This window comes from Schistocerca cancellata, chromosome 2, assembly GCF_023864275.1.
Source record: "Schistocerca cancellata isolate TAMUIC-IGC-003103 chromosome 2, iqSchCanc2.1, whole genome shotgun sequence".
NCBI lineage: Eukaryota > Metazoa > Arthropoda > Insecta > Orthoptera > Acrididae > Schistocerca > Schistocerca cancellata.
The window spans coordinates 425,918,281-425,938,286 of record NC_064627.1 but is presented as its reverse complement, the minus strand read 5'-3'; the positions used below and the strand labels follow the sequence as shown (position 1 = coordinate 425,938,286).

The 20,006-nt window shown below is 38.6% G+C and overlaps 1 protein-coding gene across 1 annotated transcript in view; it reads left to right on the top strand.

Annotated features, from left to right (window-relative positions):
- The window catches only part of LOC126161888 (anoctamin-4-like), a 312,156-nt gene that overhangs the window by 109,911 nt on the left and 182,239 nt on the right, over positions 1 to 20,006 (top strand). Inside the window, exon 6 of the mRNA XM_049918028.1 lies at positions 16,897 to 16,944. Within this exon, the coding sequence (XP_049773985.1) occupies positions 16,897 to 16,944 (48 nt within the window). The remainder of the gene's footprint in view (positions 1 to 16,896; positions 16,945 to 20,006) is intronic.

The following is a 20,006-nucleotide window of genomic DNA, read 5'->3' as shown; positions in this document are numbered from 1 at the left end:
AAGAGTGTCTTTCCGTCGTCCACCTAACCTTCGTAACCTCTTAGTTCATCCCTATGAAATCCCCAAACCACCTTCCCTACCCTCTGGCTCCTACCCCTGTAACCGCCCCCGGTGTAAAACCTGTCCCATGCACCATCCCACCACCACCTATTCCAGTCCTGTAACCCGGAAGGTGTACACGATCAAAGGCAGAGCCACTTGTGAAAGCACCCACGTGATTTACCAACTGACCTGCCTACACTGTGATGCATTCTATGTGGGAATGACCAGCAACAAACTGTCCATTCGCATGAATGGACACAGGCAAACAGTGTTTGTTGGTAATGAGGATCACCCTGTGGCTAAACATGCCTTGGTGCATGGCCAGCACATCTTGGCACAGTGTTACACCGTCCGGGTTATCTGGATACTTCCCACTAACACCAACCTGTCAGAACTCTGGAGATGGGAACTTGCCCTTCAGCATATCCTCTCTTCTCGCTATCCGCCAGGCCTCAATCTCCGCTAATTTCTAATTTCAATCTGCCGCCGCTCATACCTCACCTGTCTTTCAACATCATCTTTGCCTCTGTACTTCCGTCCCGACTGACATCTCTGCCCAAACTCTTTGCCTTTACAAATGTCTGCTTGTGTCTGTGTATGTGTGGATGGATATGTGTGTGTGTGCGAGTGTATACCTGTCCTTTTTTCCCCCTAAGGCAAGTTTTTCCGCTCCCGGGATTGGAATGACTCCTTACCCTCTCCCTTAAAACCCATATCCTTTTGTCTTTCCTTCTCCTTCCCTCTTTCCTGACAAGGCAACCGTTGGTTGCGAAAGCTAGAATTTTGTGTGTATGTTTGTGTTTGTTTGTGTGTCTATCGACCTGCCAGCGCTTTTGTTCGTTAAATCTCATCATCTTTCTTTTTAAATATATTTTTCCCACGTGGAATGTTTCCCTCTATTATATTCATATAAGTAATGAAGTAGTTTTTTATATCTAAAAACAAAGATGCTGTAACTTACCAAATAAAAGTGTTGGTATGTTGATAGAGACAATAACAAACACAAACACACACACAAATTTCAAGCTTTCGCAACGCATTGTTGCTTCATCAGGAAAGAGGGAAGGAGAGGGAAAGATGAAAGGGAGAGGGTAAGGAGTTATTCCAATCCCGGGAGCGGAAAGACTTACCTTAGGCGGAAAAAGGGACAGGTATACACTTGCACACACACACACACATATCCATCCACACCCATTTTTTACTCTGAGGAGGCTTTCTTCTTACACACTCAATTTTACATTGTGAACTTTGTTAATATTATATATCTAATCACCACATAGAGGAGGGGTTCATTGCAAACAGTCCCAATAAAAAAAGACTACTAGATTTTTTAAGCTTTTGGACAAAGTCCTTTGTCCTGAAATAGAAAGAACAGACACACCCACACAAGCACAGTTCACACAAACATAGAAACAGTCCCTGCATGTTGGGTCCTGACCAGTACCCAGAGGTAGTGGCCATGAGTGTGTGAATTGTGATTGTGCGAATGTGTGTTTTCAATTTTGGAAGAAGGATGTTGTCTGAAAGCTTAAATATTTTAGTAATCTTTTTCATTGTGCCTGTCTGCAACTTAATGCCATCTGTATGTGGGGAACAGTGATCTAATTTATTCTTGGCTAGGGTTTATTCATTAATAATCTTCCATTGTCAGTCACAAATTTTATTTTCTAATCACTGTCTGACATGTTTTGAGCTATAAATCCATTTTCAAGTCCTGTAGGATAGACTGGGTGTCACATGTTCTTCAGTTTTTCACGTAAGAGTGACAGAATGAGACAGCTATCAGATTTAATGAGATAAATTGTACCTTGGGTGGAACCAATGAGATAAAGGTAGAAAAATGAGAGAAATAAAGTCTAGTGAAATATTAGCGGAGTTTGACTCAAGACTTATGTCTTCTGCATTGGTGAAAAACCAACATTTGCATTGATTAATATGCACCATTTGACTCATGCAGTACTGTAATAAATATGTTAAATAGTTCCAAAATGTAAGTGCAAATGTGGAAGTTTTTCACCAATGCACATGAGGCAAGTCGTTTGGTCAGACTCAAGTAATATGTTAGTAGATTTTATTCCTCTCAATTCTCTACCTTATCTAATTACTCCCAACTGAGGAACAGTTTATCTTGTTAAATCTAACAACTATATCATTCTGTCAGTGGTAAGTGAAAAACTGTACCACATGTAACACCCAGTGTATCCATACAGCCCTGAAAAATAGTGCTGTAGCTCTGAAACACATTGGACAACAATTATAAAATACAATTTGTAACTAATGACAGAATATTATTAATTATTAATCCATAAACAAGAAGATACAGTCGTAGACAGCTCACAACTTAATGGCTATTAATAACATAAATATCTTTTCCTTATCATTGTTATTCCATCCTTGACTTTCCATGGTTTAATCTTATATATGAGTTAAAAGAGTTACTTTATTTTATTATGTAGCCAACTGTTGCCTTTAGTGCTGATAATCAGAATGCAGATATGTCTACATTCTGAATGCCTCTTTGGGCTTCTTCAATTGGCAAGTTACAGTGTAATGTATTAAAGTACTTAGTAGTTTAGTTTCCAAGTATTTAACTATTTCCTTTCTCCTTCTCTTTAAACAGAGCATTTGTTGATGACTTGGTCATAAGTCAAAACTGGTAATGATACCACTTGTGCGACTAAACCAAAATATACAATAAAGAAAATGTTATCTACTGGCTCCAAAATGAGGCAGGATGTTTACTATTTAATTAACTATTGACAGTGCTGAAACAAAAATTTCTTAGTAGTGGTTTGCATGAACTGACACAAGAAAATTTCAGCTTTGTAAATATGCTACTGAATACTTTAGCTGCAGTAAAGTACTACTATTTGCTTGTTCACAAGAAAATATTCTTCTGCTTATTGTTACTATTTAAAGACAGCCTTTTCAATTTTCATGAATAATCTTCATGACAGCGTTACATTTTTTGTCAGATAATAGTTGTGCCTGTTTAGGCATATGTCCTAGAATATGATAAATTATTATTCTGGGGAACACATAAAATTCTGTGTTCTCCTCTAATGTTGTATTCTGTGTGGTGCAGCCACCATATATGATTATACAGTACTTAGATTAATACACTAAATGGTGAAAGACTACTACTTCTCTGTAGGTACTACTTTTACACAAAGGAAATGAGGCTAGTTAAATTATTAAGGAACTGTATGTGATGGCATATTAATGCTCAAAAATTAGTTGCTAGTCACCATATAGCAGAGTCCGCCTTGATACCTGAGTGGTTAGCAAGACGGATTGCCATCCTATGGGCTCGGGTTCGATTCCCGGCTGAGTTGGGGATTTTCTCCACTCAGGGACTGGGTGTTGTGCTGTCTTCATATCATTTCATCCCCATCCGGTACGCAGGTCGCCCAACGTGGCATCAAATGTAATAAGACCTGCACCAAGGCGGCCGGACCTGCCCAGCAAGGGGACTCCTGGCCAATGATGCCAAACACTCATTTCCATTTACCATATAGCAGAGATGCTGAGTCACAGAAAGTACAACAAAAAGACCATCAGGAAGTCAGCTTTCAAGCAACAAGACCTTTGTCAAAATTAGACGATTTACACAGATACATACACACTCACGCAAACTCAACTCGCACACACACAACCACAGTCTCTGGCATCTGGAGTCAGCCCCTCCCCACCCCAGCCTCCTCCTTATTCCCACCACCAGGCCAGGCTGCATCACCTATCATGTGCAGCTGCTTGCTGTGTGGCCTCAGCAGCCAGGGACTGTGGTCATATGTGTGTGAGTTGTGCTGGCGCGAGTGTGTGTGTATGTGTGTGCGTTTGTGTATGCTGTCTGTTTTTGACAATGGCCTTGCTAGCCAAAAAGTAACTTTCTGACAGTCTTTTTGTTGTGGCTTTCTGCCACTCAGCACCTCTGCTATATGTTGAGTAACAAATATCCTTTTCATTATATTGTTACGTTGCATCCTGGATTTTCCACTGTTTAATGCTCAAACATTTGTTGACTTTGACCTGTGTCCTATGCTTTGAGTAGTTTTTTAGGAATTGATTATCACAGTGGTTGTGGACAAGCACTTTTCCACAGACTTAGTCATGCACTTCATCAGAAGACAAAAATGCCAGACCTTCATCAGGTATTTTTTGTTCTTTTTGTGTGAGACCTTGTGCATGAAATTTTCTGGGAGTGTGCAAGAACACAGTTTAGTAAACTGCTTATCCACTGACACTGAGTTGATCAATTATAATGAAATTAGTCAAGAGAATAAGGACATAGTTCAAAGTCGGCAAAGAGTTACACACTAATAGGTTACAACAAATAGTTCTTTAGTAAGCTAGCAGTCTTGTTTCTTTTGTGTTGATGTGTAGGTCTTAACAAGCACTGGCTCACTCCAAATGGTTTCCTGATATGACAGAACATCTAACAATCCAATCAAATCATTAATTAATGGTGTAGTAAAACTTTTGGATGCTTATTAATGATAAATCATCATGGGTCCAAATTTTACATCAAAATTAGATCATTTTTTAAAACCTCATTTGTCTCATGATATATCCTTCAATGAATTTGGTATATAGAGCTATCTGCATGATTTACAAACCCCAGAATAAAAACTGACCATTAAAAATATGTCACACCCAGTCTCAGGTAATTATGTACTGGTCTCTAGTGCATAATTCTGTATAAATAAATCAGCCAATAGTGCACTAAATGATAAGTTATAACAGAAATAACTGGTTACCAGGTTCCTAAATGTACTAATTGTATTATGCATTCTGCTGAATCACATTACTGTTACCTACTGCCAGTATTCAGAGTCATCACTGTTTGGAAGACAGATAGCAGCTACATGATTTGAAAAAGATGAGGGTGAATCTGTATAGGCATTTGGAACTAATGGTCTGCAGCACTTTTTGTGAAAGTAGATAATAGGTAATTAATACAGTGGAAATGGCAATCAAGATTGTCTCACAGAATTCTGACTGAGTGAATACCTGGAAAATATAACAGTTAAGGAAGCACTTTGACAACTTAATCACATTCTCCCAACCATGTGTGGAAATGTTTTGTTGTGTGGCAAGGCATGTTACATTGCTGAAAGATCCAGTAATGCCTGAGGAATATAACACCTTGTGGGATTAACAACCAAATCACTCAAGAATATCTTCCACATGAACTAATGGTCATCAAAAAACAGCATGAAAACATTTCTGTGATATATATTTGCCCATACTACCTTGTCTTCCTCCTTCAGAGATTACAGTACGTCATTTATGATGCAACCACTTATGTCTTATCTCTCCTTTAATATGCCAGGAAAGATTACACACTACCAGTCAACAACAAATTGAAGTATTTATCCTTCATGACTTTACATTAACTTTAACATTGGTGTAAACGCCCGTCTGTTTTGGCATCCCCTACACAGAAAGTTATATTTAACTGGTGAGGCAGAATTCAGCCTTGTTGCCGAGAGCTTATCTGGATGATAAGGTGCTCCATTATGAGAAATTCACTACCCATCTAAGCACCACTGTAGACAATTTTCACATTGGAAATCAATGCCACATGGAGCTTTGTAGCTTCTACACTGGTTGTTTGTAGTGGTACATTAAAAGTCTTAGATTAGGGCCAGTGGCATATTTACATGTTTTGTGCAGGAATGTTGTCAGCACTCACTGTTACATATTATGGGAAGCCAAGGGCTTGTGCCAGCCGGTGGTTCTATGCAGCCAGTGAGAGTGAAACAGAAAGAGACAACGTGTTTTGAAGTAAGAGACAAAGAAACCTTATCACATTCTCATGTCAGTATATCACAAGCTCCAAAATTCTAACATGTTTCTGAGAAACAGGCAAATATTTTGACAACCAGGACTATTAAATTAATTTAACCTGTGTTATTAGGTTCTAACCTACCCACAACATCATAATTCATGACAAATTCAGAAAAAACTGTCTAAAGTTATTAATATAGTTTTTACAAGTAAAACTGTGACATTCTAACCTAACCTAGGTCTTGGGGTAAGCTACAGATCAGTATCACCACAACTAGATAATTTAGCTTTCACATTCATTTGCTTCATCTGTTCATCAAAAATGCCACATTCCAGCCTAATGACATCATAATTTTTGACATACTCATAAAAAAACAAGTCAAATATTTGTGGCAACCAAGATTACAAATTTAATTGCTGCTGGTTTCAATGCCTCTTATCTCATGACATATTTGGGGAAAAAAAGTCAAATATTTGTTTAAAAAAAGTAAATACTTGTGACAGTGCTGAAGAAGAGAATGTTTTCAATTTCACTGCTAGAAATTCACTGTCTCTTTTCTTGCCTCTTATTGGTTATGTGGAAGTATTGTCCCAATGGCTACATGAAACTGACATATCGCCAACTTATAAGATGTAGAGAAACCCCAAAGTGATTTCTGCTGGCTCTGATTTCTAGTTTAGTCCAGTGATACTGTTAGTGTTTTCATGATACACTTCCACTACACATCCCTGTGGGCAATTATAGAAGCTCGCCTTTTAACAAATTTTACCACTCCTGATCCAAAAGCTAGTGATCATATTGTTTGGAACTCAAATAAACAATTTGTTTACCCAGTGAGAGTATTACGTAAAATATATACAGACTGACTGTCAGCCCTCTTATATATCTAATTAGCCAGTAGATACATGCTGCTGTGTAAATACTGTAGATGTCACAATTAGCTGGTGGTATAATATTACACTCTAAGACTATAAAAAATATGCCCTGCAAAGGTATTATCTGAATGTGATGGTATTCTAGATGTGATGTACATGTACAGTCAAACAAATGATTATGTCAGAAAATTGGGTGATTTATTCAAGAGAAAGAGCCCCACAAATTGACCAAGTCAATAATGTATTGGTCCACCTCTGGCTCATATGAAAGTAGTTATTTCTCTTTTAATTGGCTGATAGAATACTTGGATGTCCTCCTGAGGGATATCGTTGCCAAATTCCATCCACTAGAAACTCTCACCATGTTTGTGCATGCATTATCTTGCTGACTTGCCATGAAGGGCAACAAAATGTGGTGCAGAGTATCATCGATGTACTGCTGTGCTGTAAGAGTGTTGCAGATGACAACCTAAATTGTCCTGCTATGAAATGAAATGGCACCCCAGACCATCACTCCTAGTTGTCAGGTGACAGTCAGGGTGGCATCAACTCTGTCAGTTAATGCCAAGCTGAATACCTGCTTGCATTAGGCCCAGAGTTGTACCAACACATTGACTTGCTAAATTTGTGAATAAATCTTGAATAAATCATTCAGTTTTTCAGAAATTGTGACCATTTGTTTATCTGTATTTGTATAGCACATCTATTGGTTTTTGTCCCATTCAGATGATTCCTTCATGGTGCATCCTTTTTATTTACTTAGAGTGTATTATTAGATTTATAGTAATTTGAGCAGACATTGACTGTACACTGATGATAACATCTGTTTCAAGGAAACCAACATTAAACACAAATGTTTTCTTAAATTTTTGTTCCTTGAAGCAGTTTGTATAGAGCCACTTAAGACATTTTGACATGTGTTATATGGTATGATGACAACTGTGAGACATAAAGAAGCTTGAAAATTTAATACTTTCCAGGCACAACTATTTTTCCTTATGACAAAAAATGTACAGTCACCAGAAAGACAAAACTGTGAGTTAAATGTAGTTTTAAGTGAATTTAAATAAGGGTTTGTTATGCATAAGTATCAAAACAGCAGAGTATAACTGCTTCTTAACAACTGGCAGTGGAACTAAACAAGAAGTCAGAAGTGACAGTCATACTTTTCTTACTGTGGTCTGTAAGTAATTATTTACAGTACACTGAAATACATGTGGTAAAGTGATGACGTGCAGTCATTTTTTGTCCCATTTCTTTATAGACACTTAACTGTTGGACCAAGTTTTTATTATTCTGTAAGTTTATTTGTAAGCAAAGAAGTCAACCACACTTGCTGCTAATATATGCAACATGAACTTTTTTTCATCCATTGCCACATTCAACCTTGTTTGCTGCAAGCTGGAAGAATTGTCTGGGTTTCAGTGACAGTGAACTTCATTCAGGCAGCCCCTCAGCATGCTGAAATACAATGTTATTGAGCAAGTGCGGCTTTGGTCTTGGATGACTGGCTTATCACATCATGAGAACTTACAGATGAGATAGGGGTAAGCATTTGATTAGGTAATTCAATTTTAACTGATGATTTGTGTATTAGGGGAGTACCTGCAAAATTCACACCAATTACATCTGGAAATAATGTAGGTCATACTGGAAAATGAAAACATTAACCTCAGCTTTCTGAACAAAGCAGTCACAATCAATAACAAACAAGTTTATGGGTATGACCAAGAAATCAAGTTGCAGTCATCACAGTGAAAATATTTGACAACCCCAATGCCAATAAAAGTGCAGCAGGTTCGCACCAATATCAAAGTCATATTGACAGTTTTTTTTCAACTCTCATTAGATTAGATTAGATTTACTTTCATTCCAATTGATCCATAGTGAGGAGGTCCTCCAGGATGCAGAACATGTCAGAAAAACAACAATACATGACAAATATTTACAACTCAAACAAATAAGCCAATGTACCATTCCACAGGTCCCAAGTGGCATGGTCATCATTTTTTAATGAACACTATATGAAAGAATCAATTTATAAATACTAATGCACTGAATTCAAAATAAAAAAGTTTTTTATTTATTTATAAGGTAATAAACATGTAATACAATTACTAAATACTTATTTACAATGAACACATTACTGCACTGAACTGGTGCAGAAGTTAGATTGTACTTATATACACATACGCACACAAATCAGTTGGTTCTACTGAGAAATTCATCAATGGAGTAGAAGTAGTTGGCCACTAATACATCTTTTAGTCTTCTCTTAAACTGAATTTCATTGGTTGTTAAGCTTTTTATGGCTGCTGGCAAGTTATTGAAAATGTGTGTTCCTAAATAATGCACACCTTTTTGTACAAGACTAAGTGACTTTAAATCCTTGTGTAGATTATTCTTATTTTTAGTATTGATTCCATGAATTGAGCTGTTGCTTTGAAAAAGTGATATATTTTTAATGACAAATTTCATTAAGGAATAAATATATTGGGAAGCAGTAGTTAGTATCCCTAGTTCCCTAAACAGGGTTGCTGCATCATAAGTATGCCCCAAAAGGCCACACTATCAGAAAGAAATAGTACCAGGAGATCCTTCATTGTCTTTGTGCTGCTGTGTAATGCATATTACTGTATTGTGGCAGTAAAAACTTGGCAGCTCCATCATAACACACCCATGCTGGGCATTTGATTCAGAATTTCTTCCTGTGTTTAGTAAGGGTCCCTACTCTCCCAAAATGGCTCTGTATGACTTTTGGCTATTTCCCAAGATGAAAATGCCCCTGAAAGGAACAAGATTTGAGTCAAGAGAAGCCATCGTGTGGAATGTGATGGTCCAGCTACTCACCATTCCAATAAAAGTGTTCTGAAAGCTTTTCCAGCAATGGTGGGAACACTGGGAGAAGCATGAAAAAGAAGGAAGGAGTATTAGGATTTAATGTCCCATTGACATTGAGGTCATTATAGATGAAACACATGCTCAGAATGTTCTAAGAATGGAAAAGGAAATTGGTTGTGTCCTTTCAAAGAAACCATCCCAGCATTTGCCTGGAACAACTTAGGGAAATCATAGAAAACCTACTTCTAGATGGGTGGATCCAGATCTGAATTGTTGTTCTCCTGAATGCAGGTCCAGTGTGCTAACTATGCCATCTCGCTCAGAGGGAGAAATGTGTTCATTACCAAGGAGACTACTTTGAAGGGGATTAGGTTGCTGTACCTCCAAATCAAAACATGTATTTGTGCCATTCAAATGCTTGACACTTCTTCAACACACCTTGCATGCTAATATATGGCTTTACCACTGCAGTATCACAGCTGGTCCCTGACAAGGAAGTAACAATGCCAATTTTCAAGAGGTCAAACTCATACTTACAGTTTACATATTTCCTGTTGTTCTTGTTGTATCATAGGGCAGCAGTAAAGACCTTCCCTCAGGTTCTGTTGGCAGCCAAACATTTCACTTCTCTCCATGATTTACTAGCTTTCAGATCTCCTTCTTCTATCTTTCTTTTCCAGACCTTTTTTGGGCAGATCCACCTACACGTTTCTTGCAGGTTTCAATCTATTGCAGCCTTTTCAACAGCTCCTTGTTGTATGTGTATTGTGTGACCAATCCACCTCCATTTCCTTTCCTTTATTTGCTTACATATAGGTAGCCGATCTATTATCTTCCACGTTCATCATTTGGTGTTTCATTTTGCCACTTCATATTTACAATTTGCCAAAGACTGAGGTTAATGAAGATTTGAGAGAGTGTATAGCTGTGTTTGTTACCTTGATATTTCACAACTGTACAGGAGCACTGCCTTTATTTTGTTTTTGAACAGTCACAGGGTGATTTGTCTTGAGATGCTCTTATTATGCCAGACGGGGTATAGTTGGGCAAAGGATCTATTTGTCTTCTGTATACAACCCTATAACCTATCCACCAACCCACTCCACCCCATCTTTTCAGATGGTACTTCCTAATTATACAAAGGAATCTATTTGTTCCATTTCCTCTCCATACCCACTTAGCTTTGCATGTTTTTTCAGATCAAATTCTCATTTTCTTAGTGTTCTGAATACTTAATTTTAGTCCTGTGATATCTGCTTCCTCTTCCAGTCTTACCATTTTTTCATTCATTTCATAACATATCTGTGAGAGCAGACATATATTGTCAGCAAAATTAATTTCTTCAGGCCTTTCTTGCATTCCCCATTGTATACCTCTTCTCCAACGATCAACAACTCTCTTCATAATGCTGTCCGCAACAACAAGAACAAGGTAGGTGACAGAATATATCCCTGCCTCATCCCAACATACTTTTTTGAACAGGTTTATTAATTTTCCCTTTGTGGAGCACCTTACATTCATATCCCTTATACATTGCTTTAATAATATTAATAATCTGTGATGGTGTTCCGTATTCTTCCAAGGTATGCCACATAACTCTTCTATTAAGAGAGTCAGATGCCTTCTCAAAATTAATGTGCATTCTGTCATTCTGCACTCCGCTGAAGTATTGATGAGATCAAAATAACTTCAGTGTTCTCTGAAACCAGCTTCCTTTTTTCTTAGCTGTGACTCCACAGGGTCTTTAATACAATTTAGCATTAATCTTCAGAGTACTCTGCTTGATACAGCAGGAGGGCAATATCTCACCACTTGTTGTAGTTGATTACTACCAACTTTCTTCAGAAAATTAATAATCAGTCCCTCTTTGCAATCCTTTGGTGGTTTCTTCTGTCCACATCTTCTCAAACATGCAGTAGATTTACAGTGGTGTCAATATCTGCTTAACACTTTGAGTGCCATACCCACAATATTATGTTGCCTTCAACATTGAAAAGAATGCCACACCTGTAATATTACGGCACAACATTCAAAGAGTAGTGCTATGCCCATAATATGAGTTTGGAAGTTCTCACTAACATGCTTTGTCCATAATATTATGGGTATGGCCGAATTTGCAACATAAAAGAAAACATAATATTACAGGCATGACACTCAAAGTGTTAAGAATATTAGGTGCAATATTATCCTTTCCTGGAGCCTTCCCATTCTTTATCTGCTTGAGGGCTATTTTGATGTCAGCCTTAATTCATGTGTTTACTTTGATTCTCTCATTGGCATGCAACACATGCCATTGTCTCATCCCCTCTTCAGGTTGCTCTTTGTTCAGTACTTCCGAAAAATGTTCTCTCCATCTTCTAAGCTGGTCTACTTCTGCCATAAACAATTGACCACCCTTATTTTTTACAAGTCTGTTCTAATTGAAACCTTTTTATGACAACATTTGAGTGATTCTATATAGTTGTTTAGCATCACCCTCACTGCAGCTGTTTCTGCTCTCAGAGCTTGTTAATTCATCCAATTTTTTGTATCATTACTCACACTTCTCTTTTCTAGACTCAGTAGCTGTGTACTCAGCCTGTATTTGAGTTTTTCTATTGCCTTGTTTTACTCATTTTTAGTTTTGCTTTTATACCCTTCCTACAGCTGATCAAATTCAGTGTACTTTCAGACATGCAGTCTTTTTTAAAATGGTTTTTAAAGCCAAGGACCTGTTCACTCACACTGCAGTAGATGTCTGTAACCTGAGTCCATGTACCATCAACATTATTTTTATTGTTTTCCTGTGCCTCTTGGAGTGCCTCGCAGTGGCTTTGTAGCTCAAAGTGGAATTCTTCTAGTTTTGCTGTTATTCTAAGATTACCAACGTCACCTTCTTTTCAGTTTTTCATAATTCTTGTTTGTAGATTTTATTTTCAGTTGAAAATTTGTGACAATAAGGTGACGATCATTGCCAGATCAGCTCCATCTTTATTCCTCGCATCCGTCAGTGGCCTTCTAAATTTTTTGCTTGGCACTATATGATCAACTTGATTTTCCTTTCTATGGACAGACAACACCCATGTAATCTTGTGACAATTTGTGTGTGAAAATGCTGTACCTCCAATCACTAAATTGGGATTGGCACAAAAATTTGTAAACGTATTCCCATTTTGATTCATTTTTCTAATACCATGGTCTCCCATTACACTCCCAGGCCTTCATTATCATTTTCAACTTTTGCTCTCAAGCATCCCATAATAATCAAGATCTCCTGCTGGTTCTTTTAATGATGTCATTTAAGGAGTGATAAATCTCCTTTTTCTGTACAATATCTAAGGTTTCCATGGGAGCATAGTGTTGGAGAACTGTGACATTACAAATGTTTGTTTTGAAGCATGCTGTCTGCAGTCTTTCTGAAACCAGTTTCCATTCATAAGGCTCCTTTTGTTCTGTCCATTAACAAAATTGCAACACCGCTTATGTGCTCTGTATCTTCTCCAGTGAGTCCAGAGTATAAAAAGGTATATCTGTCTCACTTTCGGATTTCTCCATGATCTACCAATCTCACCTCATGAAGTCCAAAAATGTCCAGTGTCCAAATGTAACTTAGCATCTCCTCTGTAACACACACACCTCCTCACAGAATGCTGCTTTAAAGTAACACTGTCCATGTGGGCAAGGTTGCTTATGTGCTCTGAATCCAAAGGACTTTGTTGGTGGTAGCTTAGCTTCCAGCAGGGTCACACACATTGGAGTGGCCAAAGGGGAGAAACCAGACATAATGTTTCCCACCAATAGCCCATTGGTCCTTTCCTCCTGTCCTAAGCCTATCCTTATGCTGTCACTTTCCTTTCATCATGAATCATAAAAAGGGTGGGGAGTAGGGGGACTCTTAGGTATAGAGAAGCCAGCGACCCAAGGGGACTAAACAATTAAACTGGGCAAATTTGGAGGCTCTGAGATGGCAGCCCCACCACCAGACTAGGCAGCCATGAAATGTATTCGCAGTTGCGAATATGGACAACCATCAGCCTATAATTCATTGACACCAATGAAAATTTGCATTGGACTGGGGCTTGAAAATGGATTTCCTGCTTATTGCGAGTGGTCTTCTTACCATTTGGCTATCTGAGCATGATTCATGGCCAGACCACTGGCCGCTGTGGTCGAGGGGTTCTAGGCGCTTCAGTCTGGAACCACGTGGCTGCTACAGTCACAAGTTCAAATCCTGCCTCGGGCATGGATGTGTGTGATGTCCTTAGTTTAGTTAGGTTTAGGTAGTTCTAAGTCTAGGGGACTGATGACCTCAGATGTTAAGTCCCATAGTGCTTAGAGCCATTTGAACCATTTGAGTGGCCAGACCCAAACATCCATATGTTGTCAGTCATCAAGCATGTCTCTCCAACTCGAACTTGTCCATTCACTATGTATATTCCCTTCAGTTGAAAGTCACTTGCCTAGTGTCAATGAATAAATTTGATATTGCAATGCCTGTGTTGTTCAGAATTATGATGCCAAGATCCTTCAGACATGCATGCAGGCATGTGCGTGTCTCTTTCATGGGAATATACATAATGAATGTACACATGAAGGCTGTAAAGAAATGGTTGATGAGTTATAAAAGTTTGGGTATGGCCATAAGTCATGCTCAGATAGCCTAATGGTGAGGTGACCACTTGTGGTAAGTCGGAGATCCAGGTCTGAGTTCTGTTATAGCACAAATTTTCATTGTCATCATTCCATTATACAGCTGACAGTTGTCCATATTCACAACTGCAAAAAATATTTCATGCATTTCCTAATGGCTGTGCCTGTTCCGTTGGACATGCATACATGTCCAAAGGACCATTGTATAATAATTCTGAACAACACAGGCAGTGCAATATCATAGACTAGGGAGCTGTGGGCCACTTGCTGGCACTCACTACAGTACACAATTAAAGAAATAGCAGAAAAAGACAACCAGACAGAATCAGAGTTGATGACTTTCAGCATGAAAAGGGCAACAAAAATAGGCCCCTGGAATGTCAAAACATTGAGTGAAGCCAGTAGACTGAGACATACTTAGAAGCTTTTTAAATCATAGTATGATACAGAGTGTGCACACCTGAATATACAACAGACATATTCAGTGTATCTCAAATTGAGTAATATCTGCTGACTGTCACAGAAATCTTATAAAGAAATAAGAGCAGAAATTACAGTAGTTTATTGGGTTGGTGCATAAGTGCATAGTGTTTTTCATAAGTTTAATAAACACAACAGATATACTTAACAGAGACTTTAGTCACCAATAATATATTCTCCTTCATTGTTTACAACAGTCTGCCAAAACTGGAATAACCTTTCGATTCCATGACTGTAGAAACCATATGATTTTGAGGCAAAGAACTCATTGAGCCATGTTTGGAGTGCGTTTTCATCTGGAAAGTAAGTTCCTTGAAGGTTGTTCAATAGACAGAAGACAAGTTGAAAATCTGAGGGTACAAGATTAGGTGAATAAGTTGAGTGTGGAATGACTTCTCAGTCCATCTCCTGTTGTGTTTCTTGCCATCGTAGCAGAATGTGGGTGGGTGTTATCATGGAGAAGCATAACTTCATGCACACAATCCTCCTGGCCATTGTTCTTGGATTGTGTCAGTTGTTGACAATAAATGTCAGCTGTCAGGATTACACTTCAGGGATGTACTTCATAGTACACCACACCATTGCTGTTCTATCAGCTGCATAATGTTATATTTTGCTGATGTGCCCAGGTCTTTGTACAGGGAGTTGCTGCTTTGTTTGGGCTCAACTATTCCTATTGTTTTGTTATGTTTGTTTAAGTAGCACCAGTAACAATATATGACAGGAATGGTCAGTGTTGTTCATGAGCCAACTGATGACAAGCAAGCAGAGATGCACATAAGGTAATCCCCTGATTTTTGTGATTTTGTTGTAGAGCATGTGATACCCATAAACTTGAATTTTGAATCTTTCTCATTACATACAAATGTTGCATACTGATGGAATGATCGAATTTCATAACATTTGCCAGTTCTTGAGTACACTGGCATGGATCATTGTGGATTAATGCATTTAAAGCATCTTCATCAAACACCAGAGCCACTAATGTCAAAACGATCCTCCACACATGGTGCAAGTGTATTTGGCTGCCTCCCCAGCTGTCACCCCTCTATTGATCTCTGACAGAAAGATATCTCAGAAATGTTGTAAATGTTCTGATTTATCCACTTGGCACTTGCTATCTTCAAATGACAAAATGACAATATGTAAACTCAGATAGCAACAGTGAACAACAAATAAAAAATGACAGTTGGTAAATAAACCCATAGCAACTGGAATAGCAACATGCAAACCAAAAATGCTACAAACTTCTACAGCAACATAATATGTTAAGATGGAGACTAACATTTAACTAAGAACTGCATCAGTAAAGAATTCAGTTTACAAGCATTAAATGTTATTTGGCAATCAGGAGATATGTTTAATGACCTTCAAATATGCAAGGAAAAATATTTAACCACATCTTGCCAGTATTTTAGAATTAATAGATTTTATGTGAAACACAATGTAACTCACTTAATGGTTTGCAAAATGTACATTTCCTTGAATTTTTCATATTGTGTATCAGACAATGAAAGATGTGTCTAGAAGCACAGGAAGATGAATCTAGAAGCACATTTTACAAAATAGGTACTAGATTTACAAACATTTTTATGTATTAAGAGTAAATATTGTGAAAATTAAGAAATAATGCTCCTCTATATCAAATAGAAGAAACCTAAAATCACACAATGAATTTTCACTCCTTAGAGGAGTGTGCCATGATTTTAAACTTCCTGGCAGATTAAAAGTGTGTGTCAGGAAGTTACAAATCACCATATTCGGCTGCAGAGTGATAATTCATTCTGGAGATAAGCTTCCAGACTGTGGCTAAGCCATATCTCTGCAGTATCCTTTCTTCCAAGAGTGCTAGTACCACAAGGTATGCAGAAGAACTTCTCAAAGTTTGCAAGGTAGAAGATGAGGTACTGGCGGAAGGAAAGCTGTGAGCATGTCATTAGTCATGCTTCAATAGGTCCGTCAGTACAGCACTTGCCCATGGGAAGCATAGGCCCCAGTGTAGCACATAGTTTTAATCTGGCAGGATGTTTCAACTTAAAATTGAATGATTATTTCTTGCAATGATATTCGCATTATTTTTCCCTCTTTTGTTCCACTGCCAGTTGTACTTCCATAAAATAATCACAGTTTTTTTAAAAAAATGTAATAAGCTTTTAAAGTTATGAAGTACATTAGCTCTGTTTCTGATCTGCTTACAATTCTCTTTTCTTTACAAACTTATCACGACTGATTTAACAGAGATTCATAGCACTTTCCAGCAATGCTTGGGTAAGTGACCGTAGAGAAGTACAATCTACAGACTGCACTTGTGAAGCACCAATGTATACTATATAAGTAATATAATCACAATTGTGTAACATTACATCCAATTCATTTTTCCTCTATGTATTACATTTAAAATTTAGTCATGGATGTCATACTGTATCAAAATGATGTTATACTTGAAGCATAGTGGAATTTCAATTCTGAATAATTTTTTTTCCTTCCATAGATTACATGTTACAATGATGGAAATGTCATGTTTACAGTTTTATAAACACATAAAACAATTGTTTTTAGAAATTTGTCACTGACATATGAAAACAATGTTTTTTGCAATAATGTTTTGAGGATAATTATAAATAATATGCAATGATGATATATACTGAAGAGCCAAAGAAACTAGTGCACCTGCCTAATATCATGTAGGGCCCCCATGAGCACCCAGAAGTGCCACAACACAACATGGCATGGACTTGACTGATGTCTGAAGTTGTGCTAGAGGGAACTGACACCATGAATCCTACAGGGCTGTCCATAAATCTGTAAGAGTATGAAGGGGTGGAAATCCCTTCTGAACAGCACGTTGCAAGGTGTCCCAGATATGCTCAATAATGTTCATGTCTTGGGAGTTGGTGGCCAGCATTTACTCAGAAGAGTGTTCCTAGAGCCACTATGTAGCAATTCTGGAAGTGCGGGTTGTTGCATTGTCCAGCTACAATTGCCAAAGTCTGTTGAACGCACAATGGACATGAATAGGTGCAGGTGACCAGATAGGATGTTTAAGTATGTGTAACTTGTCAGAGTCATATCTAGACATATCAGAGGTCCCATATCACTCCAACTCCACATGCCTCACACCATTACAGAGTCTCCAGCAGCTTGAACAATCCCCCGCTGGCATACTAGATCCATGGAGTCATGAGGTTGTATCCATACCTGTACACAGCCACCCACTTGATACAATTTGAAACATGACTCATCCAAGCAGGCAACATCTTTCTAGTCATCAACAGTCCAATGTCGGTGTTGACAGGCCCAGGTGAGGCATAAAGCTTGTGTCATGCAGTCACCAATGGTACACGAGTTGGCCGATGACTTGGAAAGCCCATACTGATTGTGTTTCATTGAATGGTTCGCACGCTGACACTTGTTGATGGACCAGCATTGAAATCTGCAGCAATTTGTGGGAGGGTTGCACTTATGTCACGCTGAATGATTCTCTTCAGTCATCATTGGTCCCATTCTTGCATGATCTTTATCCGGCTGCAGCAGTATTGGACATTTGATGTTTTAGCACGTTCCTGATATTCACGGTACACTCATGAAATGTTCGTATGGGAAAATCCCCACTTCATCGCCATTTCAGAGATGCTGTGTCCCATCGCTCGTGCACTGACTATAACGCCATGTTCAAACTCACTTAAATCTTGATAACCTGCCATTGCAGCACCAGTAACCGGTCTAAGAACTGTGCCAGATACTTGTCTTATATAGGCATTGCCGACCACAGCACCATATTCTGCCTGTTTATATATCTCTGTATTTGAATACAGATGCCTACACCAGTTTCTTTGGCATTTCAGTGTACATTAATAGCCTGCATTCATTTGTGCAATGGTCATGCATACAGAAAGAAAGTTTACAAAGTTATATGTTTTGCTGTTCTGACAAACACAAACATACACACAAAATTCAAGCTTTCGCAGCCAACAGTTGCTTCATCAGGAAAGAGGGAAGGAGAGGGAAAGATGAAAGGATGTGGGTTTTAAGGGAGAGGGTAAGGAGTCATTCCAATCCCGGGAGCGGAAAGACTTACCTTAGGGCCAAAAAAGGACAGGTATACACTCGCACACACACACATATCCATCCACACATACACAGACACAAGCAGACATGATGCTCCCGGGATTGGAATGACTCCTTTCCCCTCCCTTAAAACTCACATCCTTTCGTCTTTCCCCCTCCTTCCCTCTTTCCTGATGAAGCAACCGTTGGTTGCAAAAGCTAGAATTTTGTGTGTATGTTTGTGTTCGTTTGTGTGTCTGTCGACCTGCCAGCACTTTCATTTGGTAAGTCACATCATCTTTGTTTTTAGATATATTTTTCCGACGTGCAATGTTTCCCGCTATATATATATATATATATATATATATATATATATATATATACATATATATATACGGTATATATATATATATATATATATATATATGATGAGGCAACAGTTTGTTGCGAAAGCTGGAATTTTGTGTGTATGTTTGTGTTCGTTTGTGTGTGTGCCGACCTGACAGCACTTTCATTTGGTAAGTCACATCATCTTTGTTTATATATATATATATATATATATATATATATATATATATATATATGGTTATAATAGAAGGAAACATTCCACGTAGGAAAAATATACCTAAAAACAAAGATGATGTGACTTACCAAATGAAAGTGCTGGCAGGTCGACAGACACACAAACGAACACAAACATACACACAAAATTCTAGCTTTCGCAACCAACGGTTGCCTCGTCAGGAAAGAGGGAAGGAGAGGGAAAGACGAAAGGATTTGGGTTTTAAGGGAGAGGGTAAGGGGTCATTCCGATCCCGGGAGCGGAAAGACTTACCTTAAAGGGAAAAAAGGACGGGTATACACTCGCACACACACACACATCCACACACACACACACAGAAACAAGCATGTCTGCCTGTGTCTGCACATGCGCGCATGGACATGCGCGTGTACGCGAGCGCACATCCGTCCCTTCCTCCCCCCAAGGCAAGTCCCTCCGCTCCCGGGACTGGAATGACCCCCCACCCCCTCCCCCAAAACCCAACCCCCCCCCCCCCGACGAGGCAACCGTTGGTCGCGAAAGCCAGAATCCCGCGTGTATGCCCGTGCCCGTCCGTGCGTCTATCGACGTGCCAGTGCTCCCGCCCGGCAAGCCACATATATATATATATATATACACTCCTGGAAATTGAAATAAGAACACCGTGAATTCATTGTCCCAGGAAGGGGAAACTTTATTGACACATTCCTGGGGTCAGATACATCACATGATCACACTGACAGAACCACAGGCACATAGA